Genomic DNA, 22,745 nt, shown 5'->3' on the forward strand with positions numbered 1-22,745 from the left:
AGGATTTTTTTTATGTGCAACGTGAAATTAGTTTTTTTCTCTGGAAAAAGGAATTCATTTAGGAACCATTCGAGTAGTTTAAAAATAAGTAGCATGATCGAATTTCCCACCTGTAAATCTGTAATTTAATTTTGTAGTAAAACTTAAAAGCAATAAAAGCAACTTCATTCCATAATATCATTGAAAATTTTAAAGAGTTAAAAATTAACCTACTCTTCACATTGCAATCTTTTTTGAAAAATGCGTAACCATCTTTTGTGTTAAAACTTAAGTCTCAAAAATGATGAACATTACAATGTTTGTCACCCACGTTTTTTCAATTAAAACAGGTTTAAAAAATGTTCTGCAATATAAAATTACTTTTTTAAAAAAAGTTTTTTTCTCTCTCTCTCACTATCCACGGCATTTATCCTGCAAATCTTTCAAAAACTTCTTCACAATATTTGCACACAAATGCTTCCAAAGTAAAAAAAATAAAAAATATTTGGTCATGCAAAAAATTTAAAAAAAATACTGTTATTAATATTTATTTTTACTAATTAATTATTATTCAGTTTAATTATAATCTATTATTATTTAATTAATTAATTATAATTTATTATTATTTAATTAATTAATTATAATTTACTATTGATTAATTATAATTTATTATTATTTAATTAATTATATTTATTATTATTTAATTAATTAAGATTATTAAATTAATTCTCTCAATTTATTAATACTTATTATTAAAATTATTATTAATTATTTTAATAATAATTATTATTTTTCTCAATTACTATTCACTTGATTATTTCTTTTGAAAGATTTTATTTTTAATATTCTCCATCACTATTCTCTAGATTACTATTCTGTTTGGTAGTAAAATTTAAAAACAACTTTTTAATATCTTTGAAATTTTTAAGGAGTTAAAAATTTACCTACTCTTCATTTTGCATTCTTTTTTGGAGAAAGCGCTACCATTTTTCGTGTTATAACTGCAGTCTCAAAAATGCTAAATATTACAATGTTTGTCGCGCACGTTTTTAAGTGAAACTGCTTTAAAAAATGTTCCGCAATATAAAATTATTTAAAAAAAAAAAAAAAATTGTCTGTCTCTCTGACTATCCACAGCATTTATCCTGCAAATGACGAACTTTGAAAAACATCTTCACTATATTTATTTGCACACAAATGCTTCCAAATTAAAAAAAATTAAAAAATAATTAGTCATGCAAAAATAAATAATTAAAAATAAATAAATAAATAAACAATTTTAAAAATATTGTTATCATTATTCTCTAGTATTTATTATTTCTAATGAATTATAATTCAATTTAATTATAATTTATTATTATTTAATTAATTAATATTATTAAATTTATTATCTTAATTTATTAATAATTATTATTAAAATTACTAATTAGTTAAATTATTATTTAATTATTATTAATAATAATAATAATAATAATAATATTAAATTATTAATTAAATTATTATTTTAATGATGATTATTTTTATTCTCTATTACTATTCTCTCTATTATTTCTCTTGAACGATTTTAATTTCACTATTCTCTATTACTATTCTCTTGAATTAATTACCATTTTTATTTTAATTTATGAGTTAAAAAGTAACACCATTAAAAAATTTAGCACCTCCCCCACTTTTTTAATTTAAACTAGTAGCAAAAAATATCTGAAGTAACGAAAGCTATCTTCCGGAAATTTTCATTCAGCTGTTGTAGTAGTAATTGTAGTTCATTTACGTCACACTAGATCTGCACAATGGGCTATTGGCGACGGTCAGGGAAACATTCCTGAGGATGATCCGAAGACATGCCATCACAATTTCGATCTTCTACAGAGGGGATGGCACCCCTGCTTCGGTAGCCCAACGACCTGCACGTGAAGACGAGCACTTTACGGCAGAACAGTTTAATGAGGAACAATACCGCACACCCTCGGACCCTACGCAGACTGATCCAAGTGGTCACCCACCCTCAACCTGATAGCAAACAGTAATACTTGACTGCGGTGATCTGCTGAGAACCGTGTCTTAACGATCAGTCCACTGCGAGACAAATTTTCACTCAGAAAATTTTAGGAAAGATTTCAATTTAGCTAGCGTTTTCACTGCATACGAACGTACATGCTCGTGTGATTATTTAACTGCGGGCCAACGCTTGAATCACATCAATGCTTAATTGCACGTGCGAATTGCAGTGAGCGGGAATGGTTCCTGAGATTTTTAAAAATGACGAAATGATATTTAGTCAGCGGTCATATTGGTGAACAAACATAGACAACTGAAAACGTAAACAAAGATTGTTGACACTTTACAGAAGGAGATGAAACCGGTGATGTTTGTTTGAATAGCAGTATACCTGCCAACTTGGCACATTTCATAATTAACAATCTGTTATATTGCTTTGAAATTGTGAATATTTTAAAATGGAAGACTTCAAACAGCGATTAAAATACGATGATATCACCATTCGCACCCGAGTATGCGTTTATTTTCTGTTTATTTTGTTCAATAATAAAGTTTTACATCGATTGTCAAAAGGCAATACATTTGCACTCCTCATAAATTTGTTTAATAATGAATGCACGCTTCATTTTCTGCATTTTTACTTATACCATTAAAAAAAACTTATTTGTTAGGTTGACTGAAGAACTCACATGCAGTATTGCAAACATAAATAAAAGTTTTGTTGAGAAACACTGTATAGTTTTATTTTATGAACCATTTAAGCTACAAAAAGTTTTGTCTGTATTGCGTAGTTCATGGACTTTACATATGGTTAAGAATTGGGAAAAATCTATTAAAGCTAAAACAAGACAAAGTAATATAAGTTTACAGAATACTTGAAAATTTTCTTTTATCGCACATAGGATTGTTTCAAAAGCAATTTTAATCAAAATAATTATTTCAATCCATATTATTCTAATTTCTAATGGTACATAAAAAGTATAAGGCTTTTAGGTTTCTTTTTTTTAAGCCTTAATTCATAATTTAATGATAAGTATTGTAAAACTTGCATAGTCTAATTCCACCTGCAGTCGTTTGTATATATGTACCGGAATTAAAATTTTGACTCATAAACAATACCAAGTTCTTTGTGTAATTAGAATTATAATAATAGAACCAGTGCAAGAACAAAAAATTAATCTTATGAACTTTGCTTGGGAAAATAAAACAATTTAAGAAGTTAAAGAAAAAAAGGAGTTAGACGTCAAATTTAAATTAATAATTGCAAATTAGAACTGCCATGATAAACTGCTAATGTCTAGATGGCAACAACAACAAAAATCTGAGTAGAGAAACCATGTCATCAACAGATAGATAATCATATATATTATTTTAAAAATTAACCACAAAATGGGAAGATGCACATAAGTGGAAAAATTACAAAAATAACCATTTATTTGAAGGCTTAAGCAAATTCACGGATTACAATTCTAAGTCAACTCTCAAGACAATATATCTTTCATTTGATAGATATTTTCTATTTATGATTATTTTCCAAACTTATGATTAGTGGTGAACTTCCCAGAGAATATATGGTTGTCATTCTGTTGATTACGTAGGTTTTTTTAGTCTGTTTTCTTTTGTTACTCATCAACAACATATATGTTTTTGTTTTTTCAAGATTGGTAGGTATATATGTTGTAAAGTATGTTATGAAAGTTATGAAGAAAAAATTTTGAAGTTACAAATCTTACAGTTCAGGGCTGATTGTGCTCCGGAAAAAATCCGGATTTCCGGATTTTTCACTAATTGTGATCCGGAAGTTTCCGGAGATCGAAGGTTCAGATGTTTAAAAAAATCGGTGATCACAAAAGATTTCGGAAATCAAATTTTCAAAAATGGAACTTAAAAACGCAGTTTATTTTATTTGTTTATAAGAGAGCTACTTTATAAGCTTATATTCAAGATTAATATTCATTTTTTATCAGTAAATAGTTATTATAATCATAAACTCAAGAAAGAGAGACATATTTGTAAATTTCAATTGCTTCTCCAGGTCATCATAGGTATGTGTAAAATTTTAAATATATTTTAAGTAAACTAGGAAATATTGAGAAAAAGGAAAAAACCTTGTTTAAATTTTTTTTCTAATTTTTCAGTTTAAACTTTTTTTCATTTATTTATTTTTTTTTTTTACTCACGAAATTTTCCGGAATTTTGACTGGGGCTCACAATCACCCCTGACAGTTATATGAAGGAAAAAAAACATAAATTATAAACTTTATTTTTTTTTTCTTCTTAATAAAATGCATATATTTTTTAGTGTGTTCAAAAATTAGTTCAGATTGTTAAGAAGAAGACCAAAGGCGAATTAGTTACAGCCTCATCAAAGCAAGTAAGATAAAAATTAATTATATTCTTGTTGTTTCAATAAATATTCTTTATTTGGTATACTTTTTCATATTTAAGAAAACCTCTTTTACATCTGGAATAACTTTAATAATTTATGCATAAATAAGTAAAACATATAGTTTATGCTGTCAAAATTTCATCAATAAAACTTTCTATTAATTTAATTAAATATGTAGATCATCAGGTATTCTCTCTATCTTGACTAAAAGATGACTTACATTACATTTTTTACTTTACTTTACATGTTTAAATGTACAAAAATTGAACAATAAAAAAATATCTATTTTAACTAAAAAAAGTATTAAAATCATTTTTTTCTTTTTTTTGAATCTGCGTATTCTCTCCATAAGAGATTTCAATATAAACTTAATTTAAATCTGTGTTATTGAAGAAAAAAAAGAATTTCTCTGATGTGTATTCTTAATTGTTTTTAAAATTCTTTTATCTGTCAGTATTTTGTATCTTAGAGATTTCTATAGAATGAATAAAACATGATAGTATTATCAAACATAGTCGCAACTCAAAATGAAATTGAAATTTTTTTTTGGTTATTTTTAATCAGTTAACGAATACTTTATATATGTGTAGTATTTAGCAACATTGTAATACTTTTAAAAAATATATAGAAAGAATGAAAAGTTAAGTAATCTAAAACAGAGGAAGTAAAAGTAAGTTAAAAACATTTTTTTCTCAATTTTGTGACCTTTTTTTTTCTTTCAAGTATTTTCCAATACACAATGTTCTAGTCATGTTTGATGCATTATTAGTAGCGTTTATAAGCTTAAAATTGGAGTAATGGAATCAGACTGAATTAGTTTAACCCTTTAATTTGTTAGCTTGGATAATTATGTGGATAGTATATAATTATATGGTTTGTTTTGTTTGTTTGTTTTTTTCATTGCTGTGTAGATGTGCATAAAATAGTTCTTCCTATATATATATAATATTTAAAAAAATTATGCTTTTTTTTTTTTACTAAAATGCTTAGTTATTGTTTTTTTTTTTTTTTTTTTTTTTTTTTTTTTTTTTTTTTTTTTTACTATATCGAAAAAAGATAGAATTTGATGCCAATAATAAAATATTTCTATTGGCCCAATCAGTCAAGATATTCATTACATTCACTTTACAGGTTACTCACTTTACAATGAGCATCTAACCAAATTAGTCAAAGTGAATGATTTTTAATTATTTATCATTATAATGTAAATACTGGTGATCAAATCTAATAACTGATACATTTTCTAAATCACCAGGTGAATCCGAATTATTTTATCAATAATAAATATCATTATAAAATGTGCAGCTTTGATGAATAACCTGACATTAATAAATCAGGGAATTACTTAGAATTACTAAAAGTAGAACCTTTAATTACAATTGTCAATTTTTCAAAAATTTTCAGATTCCAGAGCTAAATTTACTTTGGGAGTCTTGCCTTTGTGATTCTCCATCAACTGCTGATTTTGTTATTCAGGGTTTAGTTTACCTTGTTGTGAATAAAGTCATAGATGTCAGCTATGCTGTCAACAAGTTTCTTGGTAGCATTTCTTCTACTGGGTAATATGTTTTGAGACTTTTTTTTTTTTTAACTTTTATGCAATTTATTTATAATTTGCATTATTTTTTATAATCAGAAATACTGGGAATTGTTTTAGAATTTAATAAATAGAAGGTTTTAAAAATAAAAGATTCTATACTAAAAATTCAGTTTAGTACTGATTCTAACAGCAAAGATATTCTACTTTCTGAGCAAGTACAAGTAAACTTCTACAAGATTTATATTTTCAACTATGTATGTGTAGAGACCATTCTCTTTATATTCGATTTAGGCAAACTCATGGAGCTTCTATTTTTTCTGAACTTTCTTCCACGTACAAATGGTCCCTTACATTAAGCCCACACCTGATGATACTACTGCATTATAGGGATCTCTGATATAAAAATTAACTTTATTTAAAAAGAAAATTATAATTAAAAATTGTTGATTCTGACAACTGTAATAATGAGCTAGTTAAAACTCTAAAAATGAATTTGTTAATCCTGGAATATTTGGGGAATAAGCTGTGCTTATTGATTAAAAAATTTTTGTCATTAACCCTTTGACGCAGATGGTACACTGGTGTCCCTCTTATGTATATGAATATATATATTTTTTGGTGCTCTATTTACAAGCAAAAATATATTTTTTTATTTTTAATTATAAAAATAGTCAAATAGTTACCAAAACTGTTAGATTATCAGAATTATATTTGTTCTAAAATATAAAATATAAAAAAGTTATTTTCGCTCATATTCAAAAATGTATCAATAAATGATTTTATAAATTAAGAAAATTTCAAGGATAAATAACTTTTTTTCTTAGTTCTAAGGAACTGCAAATTCGAAAAATTATTGTTTGGAAGTAAGCTGTGTTTGAACATTTTTACCTTCAATGCAGAAAAAATCATTGGTGTTTCATGCTATATTACATAACCATAAATTATTAAAATGCTAGATGTAATATTTTTCACTTATTTTGGCCTAAATTAATATAAAATAATAAAAAATGTATTTAATAATTCTGCGTCAAGTGTTAAATAAAGGCATTGTTGTCCTTTAAGAAAGAAAAATGTGTAGGATGTTAGTGTTGTAACTGTAAATACACAACTGGAATGAGGGAGTTCTTCTTACCTGTGTAGTTTTTAATTTAAATATTTGCCTCTTCTTGAGGGGATTTCCAACAATAGGAAAGCAGCTTACCAATTTCTATTAAGTAATTAGCTCTACTTTGCTTAGGTTTTAGGAAGAAAAAAAACTCTTTACTCGATTTAGAACCCGGTTTTGTTTGTATTAAGTGCTAAGACGAGACAATATTTACATTTTCGCTATAAGCTGAATTAACAGTTAACTTAGCTACCACATAAAATGAATAGTTGACTAGTTGTGTATTATCGGTTTTCAAAAGAGATTGTTAATCAGAACACCAAAAAAAATATTGTTTTAACTGTACATTAAATTTTTAAAAAAAACTAAAGAAAACTGCTTTGGTGATTATTTAGAATTAATAATCATCCGCTTAATGTATTGGAAAAATTAGACTTAAAATGGTGCTATGTTTCTTGCTCGACCAATATATCTTTTAATTGTAACTGTACAACTTAAACCTGATTGATATATGTTTTTATTACTTCTTACAGTAATGCTCCTGCTCTAGTTAAAGGTATTTCTAAAATCCTGATTCATCAACATAAGAAAAAACAGGATAATACTCTTACCAGTCTATATTCCTTGCAGTAAGTAAAATTTCAATTGATGAATTATAATGATTGAGTTAATTTGTTTGTAAACATTTATAATTATTTTTTCTCTTAATTTTCTTTTACAGTCATCCAAAACATCCTCTAATAACTATTTTGCAAAACAATGAAGATTACTTACCTTTAATTCTCAAAAATATTGCCGATGCTGTTGCTCAACAAAATATTGTGTAACTATAGTTTTATTTAAATGTTTTAGCTTTATTTATTTTGTATAGTTTTATTTATTTTGATGTTATTGAACAATTAATGAAACATTTTAGACAGTGTTTAAGGAATATTATATTTATAAACTGATAAATATAATTTAAACAACTTTTTTTCTAATATATGTTGATGTTGTTGATGTTGTTGTTGTTGATCTATACATTTTTATAATATAAATAAACTTGTTCAATTTTTCACTTTTGTACATGTTAACAGTTATAATCATTAAATATTGAACAATATGTTTGACAGAGAAATTACATTATAACATTTACTATTTTTTATTGTTTCTTCATCATATGCTATAAAGTTAAGTGTCAAATATTAATTTTTTAAATAGTTTTTAATTGTTTTGTAGTTAATTGTTTAATAGTTTTTAATTTTTATTAGTTTTTAATGGAAACACCCTAGATTATGAAGGTGTTCTGCTGTAAATGTTTTCTTTATGAAGGTATCTCCTAACTGTAATTGTTGACACTGGAGAATCCAGACGCTGATTGAGCTCTGCGGTCACTTTGGCTGCAGTTGTTTTCTTTTTAGACATTACAATCCGCTTCACTACCCGTCGATCTCTTTCTCCTTCCGTCCACTATTTTGCTTTGCTGAGCTTGTCTTTCCGCGCTGTGTGTATGCTGTCATGACTTTAGACACCGTACCTCTAGAAACGCCTAATAGCTGGGATGTTTCGGTCACTGTTGTTCCAACTAGTCGGGCTCCTACAATTTGGCGACTCTGAAAATCTGTGAGGTCTGACATTTTACGCTTCTGACAGAAAATCAAAACGTAGACAACTCTGCTAAAGCTCTCTCATACCACCTAATACATTTACTTTTTATTTTAAAAAAAACTGATATGTGAGATTATATTTTAATGCTTATGAAGCGAATTCTCAAATGTCGCTTTTATTCACAAGTGTTTCCATTATTTTGATAACCACCTGTATATATATATATATATATATTGGAGCATCAGAATAAATTTTAATAATGTCACACAATATCTTATTCAAATGATGTTTAAATTTGTTGATAAATAAATTTTTAATAATCCATAAATTACTACCTATAGTTTTCATTTTCACAAATTTTAATGTTAAATTAAGTGTATCTCCTTATCTTTTATTCCGCCAGGGGTTTGAAAGCAATGGAACCTGTAATTGATTATCTCTTATACAATCCATCTCAGAAGAATAATTATTCAAAGGTTTTGACTTTAGAGGCCCTCATTGATATAATTAAAGAGGAGCCGAAAGCTGCTTTTTATGTTTTGCGTTTTATACCTTATTTGCAGGTGATAATATTTTTCTAACTAAAAGTAATAAAATTTATTTAATTATAAAATAATTAATAAATTAAGTCTGCAATTACTTAATTTTATATGTTTTCAGATTGAGACTTATGAACATGTGTCAGAGGCTTCAATGTTTACTTTAAAAGCAAGACAAGCTTTTTATAGCTCAAATTTCTCTGAGAATGACAAATATTATATCTCTGAGCTTTTTTTGCTAGCTTCATTGTCCTTATCTGAAAGATGTTTGGTGCTTGGTCATGACCCTTCAAGATTATTGGAATTAGCTTGCAACTTAAGTTCTTCATTAATTCAAGTGAGTCTAATTTTAATTTTTAAAAATCCTTTTTAGTATTAATTTTATTTATTTTTCTTATTTTTCTGTTTTATTAATAAATTATATTTTTAGAAAATTGTCCATTTTACATAATTTTTTTTTTTTTTTAATTTTGGATTTTTTATCACTTTTTTTGCATTTAATATTCAATATTTTTTTTTCTAATATAGTTTTTCCTTTAGATCTCACAGATGTCTTCCTTTGTTAATGTTTATCTGATTATGATATCATTTGCCCTCAAATCTGCAACTACTCTTCACATGGAGAAACTTGTTTCCATTGGTAAAATACTCTATTTATATTTAAAATAATGTCGTTGATTGAAAGAGATAAATTTGCTTGCTCTTGCAAGAGTCAATTGTTTTTTTTTTCTTTTTACTAATTAAATTGCTAAAGCCATTTTAAATGGTTAAAATATAACTTCATTGCTGTTTGAACCATATCAATTTAATAATGTCTAAGATATTGCATTAACCTTTGATGTGGTAGTTGTATCAAAGACTTTTATTAACAGTTAGTCTGCTATTACCCAAATATCTATAACTTGACTTTTCAATTGCTCAAATTATTTTAAGATCCTAATCAAATACTAGGCAAAGGAAGTTTTAACATTATTTTTCTATGACTCCAATTTGGAAAAAAAAAATTATTTTCAAAACAAAATTTCTCTCCTAAGCATAATATCTAATCGATAAGTTGATTTTTTTTTTTTTAAGAGGAAGCTTGAAAAGTTTTGGTTATGTTATGACATTTTACATTCTTTTCATGAACAAAAATTGAAAATTTTTGAAACGTTACTTCTAATTTAAAAATTAATAAAAAATCATTTTATATCTATTTGTAAAAAGAATTAAGTATTTAGTTTTCTTTAATACTTTGGAAAAAGTTTTGGATGCGAAATTGTCATAAAGTGAGAAACAAAAAACAGCTTTTGAATGTTCAAAATGTGAACTCCCTTTTTTTAGAAAAGAATAAAAAAGAATTGAATGTAGTTATAAATTTTTATATTATTTTTGACGTTCCAGAAAATATTTTGAAAATTAGGCATGCATCGACAAAAATGTCCACTATAATTTGCTTTTAATTATAATTGTACCTATAAAAAGTTCCTTTTAAAAAATATCAATTTTGCCTTTACTTGGAAAATTTGCTAGGTTTATGTCTTGTATAGCACAATTCTAACTGAAATTGAAGAGCAAGTGTGAAACAAAAATATTGTAATATTAGAATTATTAATTTCCATTTATTCTGCATGTAAAATAATGTGGTTTAAAATTAAACTTCAAATGTCTGAATTTACTATGTGGTTCATTTATGAATAAAAAATAGATAAAAAATGTCTAATTTAATTCATTATAAGTAAAAAAGATTAAATAACATATTTCATGTTGGTTGTCCAATGGAAATTAATAAAATGTTTGCCTAAATACTATGTTTGATTCCATAAGGGCATTTTTTTTATTAAGCTTTATATAAAATTTTGAAAAACATAAAATTCAATTTAAAAACACACTAGCAAACACACTTTAAAAACACACAAGTTGCTTTTTTGTAACTTATTTTAATTTAACATTATGTACTGCTTTTTATATTTTCATTTTTATTGTTTTTTTCCTTTTATTTTCTTTTTTTAATTCTGTATAAGCTTCATATAAAGAAATTAATACCTTTGATTTTTTCGTATTTATGAATATAGATAATGAAATAAAACTATTAAGTTTAATTTACTATCTTTAATATTGTCTAAAATTTTATTTTCTTGAAATAAAAGATATTAAGTTATAAAACTAACTAATTATCTGTTTGAAACATTTTTTTTTCAATTTATTTTATAACTTTTTATTTTTAATACACTTTTCTTTCTTTTATTTTTTTAATTTATTATATATTAATGAAACAAATAATGTCGTTTTCATTAAAGATTTTGTTGTAAGTTTACTAAAACTTTAATACTCAAATAGTTATTGGCCTCCGTGTTTGCTTGATTAAATTTTAAAGCTTAATTACTAAAAACAAAGCAATTTATACTTTGTTTTTTTTTTATTTGTAATTAAAGAAATTTTTTTCTATTCCATATTTTATTTATTAATAGAAATTTAATTTCTTGTAAACCAAGTCCAGTTCTTTTAACAATAGGGAGCAACATAACAAGTACATTTTTAAAATTGTGTTTTAAATTTTGTTTGTGTAAATTCTGAACTATTTCTGCCTTCTGTATACTATGCACATAATAATTTTGAATTTAATTCATCATTTTAGCTATAACTCTGCTAGATTTACAACCCATATCTCCAACAGTGGCTTCATTCTTAGCTTTTCAAATTATTCAACTTTTACCTGAACCATCCATTGTATCATTCAATGAAGGAACTAAATCAAATTTATCTCAGCTCCTTGATAAATTGGAAACCTATTTTTTAAATCATCAAACCGCGGAAAGTTTGCAAGAAAAGGAAGATTTACTGGATGGTGACAATAAGGAAAAAAGAAACAATATCTTTCTAAACACTTTTACTTTTTGTGCCACAACTTCATTTCAATGTGTTGATTTTGCAAATAAGTTGGACAAGTGTGATTGGAATTCAAAAATGAATTGGATGAAAGCTGTCAATACGTATGTAAAAGACTGTAGTTCTTCGGAAAATTTGGAGGTTGTGTTTGGCATTGTGTCTGCTTTATTTCTCAGCTGTCCTGATCGTGTAGAATATCTGAGTAGCTGCTTGGATACTTTTGAATTTATTCTTTCAAAAAATAATTACTTGGTATGTATCACTGTAATAAAATTTCTATTTTTTAAACGTGTGAATTTAGGGATAAAATGTTTCCTCCTAGGTTACTCATACCCACGAAACACTGCCATGCCAGTCAATAGGATTTGTAACAATAAATGTCATGATTATAAAGTTACTAATTGATATTTTCAATAATTTTTATCTGTGAAATGTTTTGATATTTTATTTTGTACATTTTTTTTCTATTATCTTTTATGTTTTTAGCCATTTTGTAATATCCTAAATGTCTTTAACTGAAATTGAAACTGATTCAGATAATCAAAATCTTTGGAATGAAGATTCATTGTTCTAATTATATGATTTAATTTTCTCTGATAATTAGTATAACATGACGTTCCCTTTTTATAAAAGTGGATCCTGGAATAGTGAAACTACACTTGAAAAAACAAACAAGTACTAAAATACCAAACGTAATTTACCTATTAGCCAAAATTTTATAAGTTGTTAATCACAGAAAATGGTCAGTTCTTGGTAAGTCAAACAGTGCCAATAGTATTTCCGTTTACGAAAACCCCATTGCAAAACAGTCTTTTTTTTTTACCACTGAGACAATTGAGGGACCAAATGCTTATGACGCTAGGTTCAATACTTATGACCAAGCTTAATAAATTCTGCTTACTACTATGCCTAAAGGAGCATAGCTGACCCCTAATATTTTAGTAAAATTTGACCTTTTTTTTTTTTCTTTTGAGAAAGACCGGAAAAATTTGAGTATTTTGTAAGGAAGGGAGAGATTTTTCTGCGCATAACATGAATTTAAAGCATTCTTGAAAACCTCTGTGCTCATCAATATAAAGATTTTGAACAAAACGACATTCAATGTTTGTCTTCAAAACTAAGTAGAATATTGGATTTTATTTGTCTGTGTATTCAAATTGTATACCATCTTCAGACCATTGTTTTCAGGCTATATTTAATTAAAAATAATAATTGTCTTAACATAATATTTCGTATAAACAGGAAGCTATTAAGCTACTTTCCCATAACATGCTGGCTCCTAAAATGCTGCCTTCGAATCATCCTCAGAGATGTTTCCCAGACCGTCGCCAATAACCCGTAGTGCAGCTCTTCTGCAACGTAAATAAGCTAATACCACTAAGAATTCTATCGGACTTATGGCATTTAGTAATATAGGAATTTCTTTAAATGGCAAAAAAGGTTTTAATTTTTACATTATTACCTGATGTTCCTTGAATATTATTTAGATTACTTACTGAATGTGGGAAATGATTTAAACCTTGTAGAGCTGAGTCATCATATAAATAATTTCGAAAGAATATGTTAGAAACAATTTTTGAAAAAAATAATAACTTTGCGTAAGAGATGCAGTTAGATAAAGAAGTTCTATTGTACTAAGTATTATAGTAAGTTATTGTCTTTAGAGAATTTGCAATGAAAAGCCATTGGAATGGTTCCTTTTATAAACATTGATTAAAAATTTTTCCTGAAATTAAAATAAGATGCAGTGGTGGAAACAATAAGCTCATAAAATATTATTCAATTTGTATTAGCAGATACTTTTAATAAAATAAATATATTTGCAATCCTACTTATTTTATATCATTAGGATTGTGACAGTGCCATCAAATAAAAATTACAATTTTATTTAAAGTAACAGCATACTGTGTAAACTGTAAAAAGATTTTAGCACTATTAATTTAAATTAGCTGCTATAAAAACAAAATCAAACAGATGCAGCTGATACATTATGATTAAAATTTTATTTTTTAGTTTTACTTAGATTAGCATTGTACCCTTTTCATTTAAATCATTAAAATAATCTATGATTCATATTGTTTTATTTTTTCCTTTGCCAACATTCCATTTAATGCCAGTTTTTTATCTCACCATTCACTGTCACTGTTTATTATTGAAGTCACTAATTTTATGTTTTAATTTTTATATAAATTAATATTTGTTCTTTTTTCTTTCAGTCAACGAGAATATTTTCTCTTCTTTTATACAAGCAAAATCTGCTGGGGTTGCCTGAATCAAAGTTCCTTATTCTTACCTTTTTACCAAAATCTGCTACTCATAAAGTGAGTTACTTAATCATATGAGAATTTTTAATTAAGATTGTCATCTTATTTTTTCACATTAATCAAAAAAAGATTATTTTTATTAAAAGATCATCATAAGTTTTTAAAAGTACTTTTTAAAAATTTCTTTGTTGAAAGTTTAAAATATATTTTTTGAATGAAATCCTTTTAATAAAAACATTTAATGAGCTTAATATACTGTCAGCCTTGCTTAAAGGAATACCACTAGCTCCAACCAACTATATTCAAATAATTCATTCATTATTTGAGTCCAGTTATGAATCTTAATAGTATGTTTTTACAAATTGTAATTTACTTTGAAGTGTTATGTAGAACATAGTATGATATTTTGACGGGATAAACTTGTTTTAATGATCAATAAACAATTATAATTATGGCTGTTGGTGTTAATATCATAAAATATAAATGATGAAAAGCGTACTATAAAGTTATTTATTTCCTTCCAAATAAATCAGTAGTTGAAGACTTCTGACACACGTTTAACTTAATTCTCAACTTTTTACCTTTCCATATTCTAAATGGTGTGTGAGTGTGTCAAAAAGGGGTAAAAGAAACAACCTCATTAACAGGATTTGATTAGTTTTTAAACTACCCTCTGATACCTGTTTGGAGCAGAAAATGGGTAGGAAGTCCCTATTAAAGTGATTAAAAATATATTCTCATCTTCTTAATTAAAAAACGAAAATTCCATTCTAACAGGACATCATTTCGTTTGAAAAAATAATAGTAATTTTTCTCCTCTTTAAGCAACTAAGCAAGGACTGTCAACCATAATTTATGGTTTAAACATGGAACTTTAACATTGGTTTCATACAAAATAGTAAGGTATTAATAAATTTGATTCCGATGTGCAATTAAGTTGAGATGATTATAATAAACTTGCATACTAACAGTGCATAACAACTGTTCCAACTTATTCTCGAAGGAACTTAAATTGTTCTGTGTAAATTAAATTTTAAAAAAATTAAAGAAATTTATGCCAAACAATGTTGAATACTAGTTTATAAAAAGAGAAACTAAGTAGTGCTATTGTTATGAATCAAATTTTAGCAGAACTCAAAGGAAGGAACTCAAATTGTTCTGTGTAAATTAAATTTAAAAAAATTAAAGAAATTTATGCCAAACAATGTTGAACACTAGTTTATAAAAAGGGAAACTAAGTAGTGCTATTGTTATGAATCAAATTTTAAGCAAATGACAGATTAAGATTAGATAACTTAGGACTATTCTACAGATTTCTCTTAAATGTTGTATTGGATATACTGGATGTGTGAAAGGAGCATACATCCTGCTGAAAGCGAAATGGGCAGGATAGAGCTGGAGGAGCAACATTGTATGAACTATCCTTATACATCTCATAGTTCAAGTTTCAAACCGCACGATCTAAAGAACCTGGACCAAACTTTGAAAACTGACACCATAATTCTTTAGATTTGTACTTAATTATTCTTGGCCAAATGGTGTCACTGGCCTGTATATTTCGCTACTTTAGAATTTAATAAAATACTAAAAACCAAAATTCTATGTAACCAAATTAGTCATAATTATTTATCAATATAATGTAAATACTGGTGATTAAATGTAATAACCAATAAATTTACTAAGTCATCAGATTAAACGCAATTATTGTATCACTAATAAATATCACAATCAAATTTATAGCTTTAATGAATAACCTGACCTTAATAAATCAGGGAATTACTGAAAGTAAAACTTTTAATCACAATTGTCAATTTTTCAAAAATTCTAGATTCCATAACTAAATTTACTTTGAGAGTCTTGCCTTTGTGATTCGAGAAATAATTTTAAAATTTAATTAATACAGGATACTTTAATAAAGCATAATGTTCAATTGAAGAATATTCAATTGAAAAATAATATTAAAATGAAGAGAAATATTCAATTGAAGCATAATATTCTATTGAAGCATAATATTCATTTAAAGAATAATATTAAATTGATAAGCATGATATTTAATTCATATAATTTTGAATTAAAATAAATTAATTGTGTTGTGTCTTTTACAGTATGCTATTCCTCCTGTTATCAGCATCCTCAGTAGCATGTCTAATGAGCCCGAGTTGAAAGCCATTTCTATCCATTTAATGCTAGAACTTTGGAAAAAACATGATCGTGTCTTTTCTTATCTTCACAAGAGATTATTAGAGAGCAGTAAATCTATTTCTAAAGATTTAAACATTAGTGAAGTTGTAATATCTCAAGCAGCAGCAATCAGAGAAATTTGCTTAATAGCGTAAGATATTGTATAATTCTTATAGCTGCCCATAAGTGTTTGAGCGAATCATTCAGGCTACTTTTAAAATATATTTCTTTATATTTTAACATCAATATTTTTTATGTAATATTATACTTTATAACTAGTATTTCATAAACGCAATAAAATTCACATTTTGGAAGGTTCTATCAAATATGTTAAACTTTTATAATTCTGCTGTAAATGCTTACTATTAATTGTTGGTATCTATTTTCATGTAAAATTTTAGAATTACATTCTGTGCTTCTAGCAATTAATTATGATTGTATAAATTAAATTCATAAGTCCTAGATACATACATATATATATATATATATATATATATATACAGTGGAGCATCGTTTATACGACGATCACTTATACGACGTTTACATTTATACGACGTTTTAGTGTGGTCCCAAATCATTCCTATTCATTTTAATGTAAAAATATATCGTTTATACGACGCACAGAATCGGTTATACGTCGATTTTTAGATTTTGTTCTTTATTTTTTCTTGTGTATTTTAAAAAAGGGCGGAATTTGCCAACATGAATGATACAGAAAAGGGTGTCAACAAGAATGCTTGGATGACGACCGTAATTTTTACTAGATGACTGAAAAAACTAGACAATGTTATGAAGAGGAAAAAACGAAAAATTTTGCTATTCATCGACCAATGTCCAGCGCACCCATCGATACTAATTATTTTGGAAAATGTAAGAGCTCTCTTTTTTCCTGCAAATTGCACAAGTGCGCTTCAGCCATCAGATTTGGCCGTGATTATAAATTTAAAATTGCATCATAGAAAGCAGTAACTTCAACTCGCTATTCAAAGCATTGTAGAGAATAATAGCAAGAAAATATAATTAAAGGTAACATACATTCAAATGGCTCACTGCAATTTTTCTCCTTTGGTTATTTGTTTGTTTTGCTTTGTCTAATTTAGAAATTTATGTAAATCAACACGTTAAACATTAAAATTAACTGAAAACAGAGTTAGTTTCAGTTTTAGAAGTAAAAATCGATAATCCGACGTTATCGTTTATACGACGTTTTTCGGTGGTCCCTTCGGCGTCGTATAAACGATGCTCCACTGTATATATATATATATATATATATATATATATATATATATATATATATATATATATATATATATATATATATATATATATATATAATGTATAGCATCCAAGGTAAGCCACTATCAGAGACAGAACAGTTGTGCTTCACAATACTTTACACCATAGTAGTTTCCCTTCTTTTTCTTTTTTTTTAATAACTGCTGGCTTTATTTTCATTGCCCTTTACAAATAACAATAAATAAACAATATTTTTTGGTCTATTTTGAATTTTTATTAATTTTGTTGTGAATCACTTCTATAACCATGCATTAAAGTTTTGGATGTACGTAATCACCAAAGTACTTTTCTTAATACTAATTTTGATGGAAGCAACTCAATTTGTAAAATTTGTAAGTGTACATACAAATACAAATTCAACATATCACTTTACAGCTTAATTTAATTAAAATGTTATATAGAATTGCTTATATATTATGAAAAATGTTAATTAAGTGGTTTTGTTTCTGGTTGTTAACAGATTGACCTGCAAAATATCATCTGTATTTTTTAGCGCAGCTAATACTGAGTAATACATAGAATGAAATCAAAATTGAGAATTATATTTCATAATTTGCACAATTTGCAATTCAACTTTAATTATTGTTTGATAATATTCCTTTGAATTATTAAACAAAGAAGCAAACACATTAAACTTTTATCAACTTTTTGAAAAGAAATTATTTGAAGAAACATACCAAAACATTTTTGTTATCATTTATTTATTTTTAATTTGAATCTCGAATCTTGAGACTCATCAGATTAGGAATATAAAAATAGAAATGTTTAAAGTTTTTTTCATTGATTTTTTTTTTTTTAAATATTTGCAGGAAATTATCAGAACATTTTCATTTATTTTTAATGAGATAGATCTCAAAATATAGTTACGAAGCTTCCAGGGGTCAGGGAGAATCTGGAATTTTCAGGGAATTTCATTTTGACTCTTAAAAAGCAGGAAATAGTTAGGGAAAACTGTATTTTTTTACAGAAACCTGTAAAATTCCTTTATCCTACTTGAAGAAAAACCAGTCTCAGAATCGTCAGTAGCATCAATCAGTAATTAAATGTAGAGTTAAATAATTCTCACATCTATTACAGATATTTGTTTAAAAAATTATCACATTTTAGTGACAATTTTATGCTGTCATCCTATTTCAATGTTTTTTTTCCACAAAATCTAATGTTTGACATTACAAATAAAAATCAAAGTTTTCTGATTAAAAATTATATAGTATATATAAAATATGGTCTCAATTTTCATTGAATTTTTCTTGATATACCTGGAAAAGTCAGGGAATTTTTTTCTTCTGAAATTAAGTGTAAACCCTGAATTATTTTAAACATCTGTTACTTTGACTACAAGACAAATAAGGTTAAATTTTTCTGGAAAGTCTGAATCCCCAATAAAAAAACGAATTTATATTTACGTTTTCAAAGTTGTCTCCCATCCCACCTCCAGGGGGGATGGGTGTCATTGAATATTGAATACGTCTATTTTTCTTTTTTGATTCAGTGTATATATTTCTTGAGATCATTTCTAATTTTTTATATACCTACCCTGCATTTATATAAACTACATTAAATGAAATTGACGAGCCTGTTTTTATGATTTGTAAACAAGTTTTGGAAAATGGATAACAGAGAAATAACCCCATATTTCTTTTTCTATCATAAATGAGACATAATAATAAACACATAATATGTTTTTATTTTTTGATAAACTGTCCATTTCTAACTGCTAAATTTCAAATCTGTTGTCCCTATAGTAATTGGGTAAAACCAGCTGTAATGTAATAACATGTTTTACTAAAACATGCTTCAAAATGATTTTTAGACTGTTGTACTTCAATTTTTAGTTTCATTGTTAAATTGTTTCTGTGTATCAATTTCAAGTTATGATACATTTCTATTAAAACTCATTAAAGTACTGTGTTTTTATCAAATTGGGTATATATATTTTTCAAACTTATTTTTTGTATAAATTTAGTTCTTATTATTTGTTTAACAGCCCAGAAAAACATGGAAGTGATTTTTTAGGGATTCTTTCTAAAATATTTAATGAATCTAATGATGATACAAGTTCACCTGCTGCCTGTTTAGCTCTAGATGGGGTCATTAACCTTTGCAAAACAGAAGTTAGTATCATTTTTGCATTCATTTAATAAAGATTGACATCTCTATTGTAAAAATAAGGTTTTCTCATTGATTTTAATAATATTTTATTTCGCTCTAATAGATTATAGATTTGAGATCCACTTGGAAATTATTAGGTCCCAGATTGAGTAAGGATAAAAGGTACATATTTTTCTTTTCAATTTACCTCAATTTCATATATATATAATTTTAAAAATATCTGTTTATATATAATTATTATATATTTATGGCTCTTGATATAAATGTTATATTTGTGTTCATGAATGTTCGTAATTTTTTGTACATTTTGTTCACTTCATTTTTGTTTATTTGTATCAAAACTTCTTCTCTTATATTGGTACAAAATTATACCAAAACTTATGCTGTTAATATCTACTGAATTAAAACTGTTTTGAATATACTTTCTGAAAGTAAAATTTCATTTTTATATATTTTTTGATTTATTAATAATGAAATATTATTAATATGTTTTATTTTCCAAGTAATTGGCCAAGCAAAATTGTTCAAAAATATTTTGCTACTAACAACTTTTTTGGTGAGTAACATGAAGAAAACGAAATTTTTTGGTGCAAGTAAACCTGCTGTTTAAAGTTTGGAAAAAGCTGAGACTAGTACTCAGAGTAAATTAATTAATAATTAAATGTTTTAAATCAATTTTTAGTTATTTCTAAAAAATAATTTTAATTTAATAATAACTGTCATCTTCTATAGAGTTTTATCCTAATTCCATCTTTTTGCACTATTTATTTTAATTAAGTTTTATATACATACATTTAATTGCACAATAAATTGTTTCAATACATTAAACTGAAACTGCATGGAAACATGATGTATAAATTATTTGTTTTGAAAAATACTTATTATTTAGCTCTGTAATGATAAAGAAATATTTGTAAACTTTTAATTTGCATTTTTGTCAGAAGTTTCATCTCTAAGGCTATGAAAGATCTAGTGGTAATTTAGATTGATTGCTTGATTATTTTTAATTGCAGAATTCCTGTAATTTGTAAAATGTTTGAACTACTCTCTCTTATTCCTGAGTTACAAGTGAGTTCTCCTGAGTTTGACACATTTATGAAAGACATTGTATCAAAAATCTGGAAACAAATTTCCTCTGGAGTATTACCGCCTGATGCTGAGAGTGTAGCTTACAAAACATTGGCTAAATTTTCTATCGACTGTCATGAACTTAAGCAACTTCCAACTGCTGTAAGTTGATGATATTTTATTGATAACCAAACTTATATGTATTATTAAAATTTTAGTAGGTTTGCACTAGATTAGATTAAAGAAAAACTTGTTTATTTATTTAAATTTATGTTTATTATGTTTCATTATTTATGTTCATATCTATTATGTATGTTTATATTATGTTATGTATGTATGTAAGTTTTATTATTTATGTTTTAGATGTATTTAACTACCTCTCTCATTCTTATTTTGAATTTTACACCATATATTTAAGATTTTATGCTCAAAAACATTTTTAAAGCATCTATAAAATAAAAAAGTAATTCATCATTTATTTTTAATGTTCTTTCATTTGTTACAAATAGTTAAGCATGTATTCTGAATCAAAAAATTATTGCTCGGTGTCTGTATTAAAATTATTTATATATGTTTCATTATATTTTTAGTTGTTTTTTAATAAGTTACGTTAAGAAATTTTGAAAAAAAAATTTAAAATATTTTCTTTCTGATGAAATTATTATTAAAAAATTATGTTATTTATTATTGTTAAAACATATTGTGTTTTTCATTGTGATTTTCTAATAATACTCACTTTGCTAGATAATGGTAAAATAAAATTTCAATACTTGAAGCATGCATACTGCTCCGACAAGCATAAAAAATCTTACCTGCGAAGTAAATAATTTTATGTGTATATTTAAATTTTTCATCTTATTGATTTAATTTTTACTTCCTTATATATTTTTTAAACCCTATGTTATACTCTAAAAATAAAACATACCTATTTATTATTATTAAAGCATATTGCATTTTTCATTGTGATTTTCTAACTATACTCACTTTGCTAGATAATGGTAAAATAAAATTTCAATGCTTGAAGCATGCATACTGCTCCGACAAGCATAAAAAATCTTACCTGTGAAGTAAATAATTTTATGTGTATATTTAAATTTTTCATCTTATTGATTTAATTTTTACTTCCTTATATATTTTTAAACCCTATGTTATACTCTAAAAATAAAACATACCTATTTATTATTATTAAAACATATTGTATTTTTCATTGTGATTTTCTAACTATACTCACTTTGCTAGATAATGGTAAAATAAAATTTCAATGCTTGAAGCATGCATACTGTTCCGACAAGCATAAAAAATCTTACCTGCGAAGTAAATAATTTTATGTGTATATTTAAATTTTTCATCTCATTGATTTAATTTTTACTTCCTTATATATTTTTTAATCCCTATGTTATACTCTAAAAATAAAATATACCTTTACCTGCTACTATAAAAAATTATGTTACAAATTAAGACAAACCTACTTCAAATCAAATTCAGATGACATTTTATATGCTTGTTTAGCAGTTAAGTAATATAATAAGAAACATAATTTCACTATTAGAGAACAATGTGAAGTTATAAAAAAAATGTAAACTTTAATATTTTCCATGTGACAAAGTTACACAAAAATAGTGAATTGAAAATCATATATTTTATTTCCAATAATAAATATCCCTAATAATAAATATTCCTAATAAATAATGCCTTAGAAAGGCAAATTATCTGCTGTTATATACAGCTGTAAGACATAGCCATGAATTTCTCTTGAAACACACCATCTCAACATAGTAGTCCTCTCTGATGTAGACTCATAATCTGACTTGGTCATGGA

The 22,745-nt window shown here is 25.8% G+C and overlaps 1 protein-coding gene across 1 annotated transcript in view; it reads left to right on the plus strand.

Annotated features, from left to right (window-relative positions):
* The first annotated feature begins 2,271 nt into the window (after positions 1-2,271).
* LOC107453196 (focadhesin) overlaps positions 2,272-22,745 on the plus strand; it is a 43,952-nt gene continuing 23,478 nt past the window's right edge. Inside the window, exons 1-14 of the mRNA XM_043043207.3 lie at positions 2,272-2,489; positions 4,280-4,351; positions 5,771-5,925; positions 7,545-7,640; positions 7,733-7,834; positions 9,002-9,161; positions 9,259-9,474; positions 9,678-9,777; positions 11,755-12,257; positions 14,222-14,326; positions 16,375-16,601; positions 19,734-19,860; positions 19,962-20,020; positions 20,872-21,088. Coding sequence (XP_042899141.2) covers positions 2,436-2,489; positions 4,280-4,351; positions 5,771-5,925; positions 7,545-7,640; positions 7,733-7,834; positions 9,002-9,161; positions 9,259-9,474; positions 9,678-9,777; positions 11,755-12,257; positions 14,222-14,326; positions 16,375-16,601; positions 19,734-19,860; positions 19,962-20,020; positions 20,872-21,088 — 2,193 coding nt within the window. The 5' untranslated portion in view covers positions 2,272-2,435. The remainder of the gene's footprint in view (positions 2,490-4,279; positions 4,352-5,770; positions 5,926-7,544; positions 7,641-7,732; positions 7,835-9,001; positions 9,162-9,258; positions 9,475-9,677; positions 9,778-11,754; positions 12,258-14,221; positions 14,327-16,374; positions 16,602-19,733; positions 19,861-19,961; positions 20,021-20,871; positions 21,089-22,745) is intronic.

The sequence above is a fragment of the Parasteatoda tepidariorum genome, chromosome 8 (assembly GCF_982258835.1).
Source record: "Parasteatoda tepidariorum strain Cologne lab strain chromosome 8, Ptep-v5.0, whole genome shotgun sequence".
Classification (NCBI taxonomy): domain Eukaryota; kingdom Metazoa; phylum Arthropoda; class Arachnida; order Araneae; family Theridiidae; genus Parasteatoda; species Parasteatoda tepidariorum.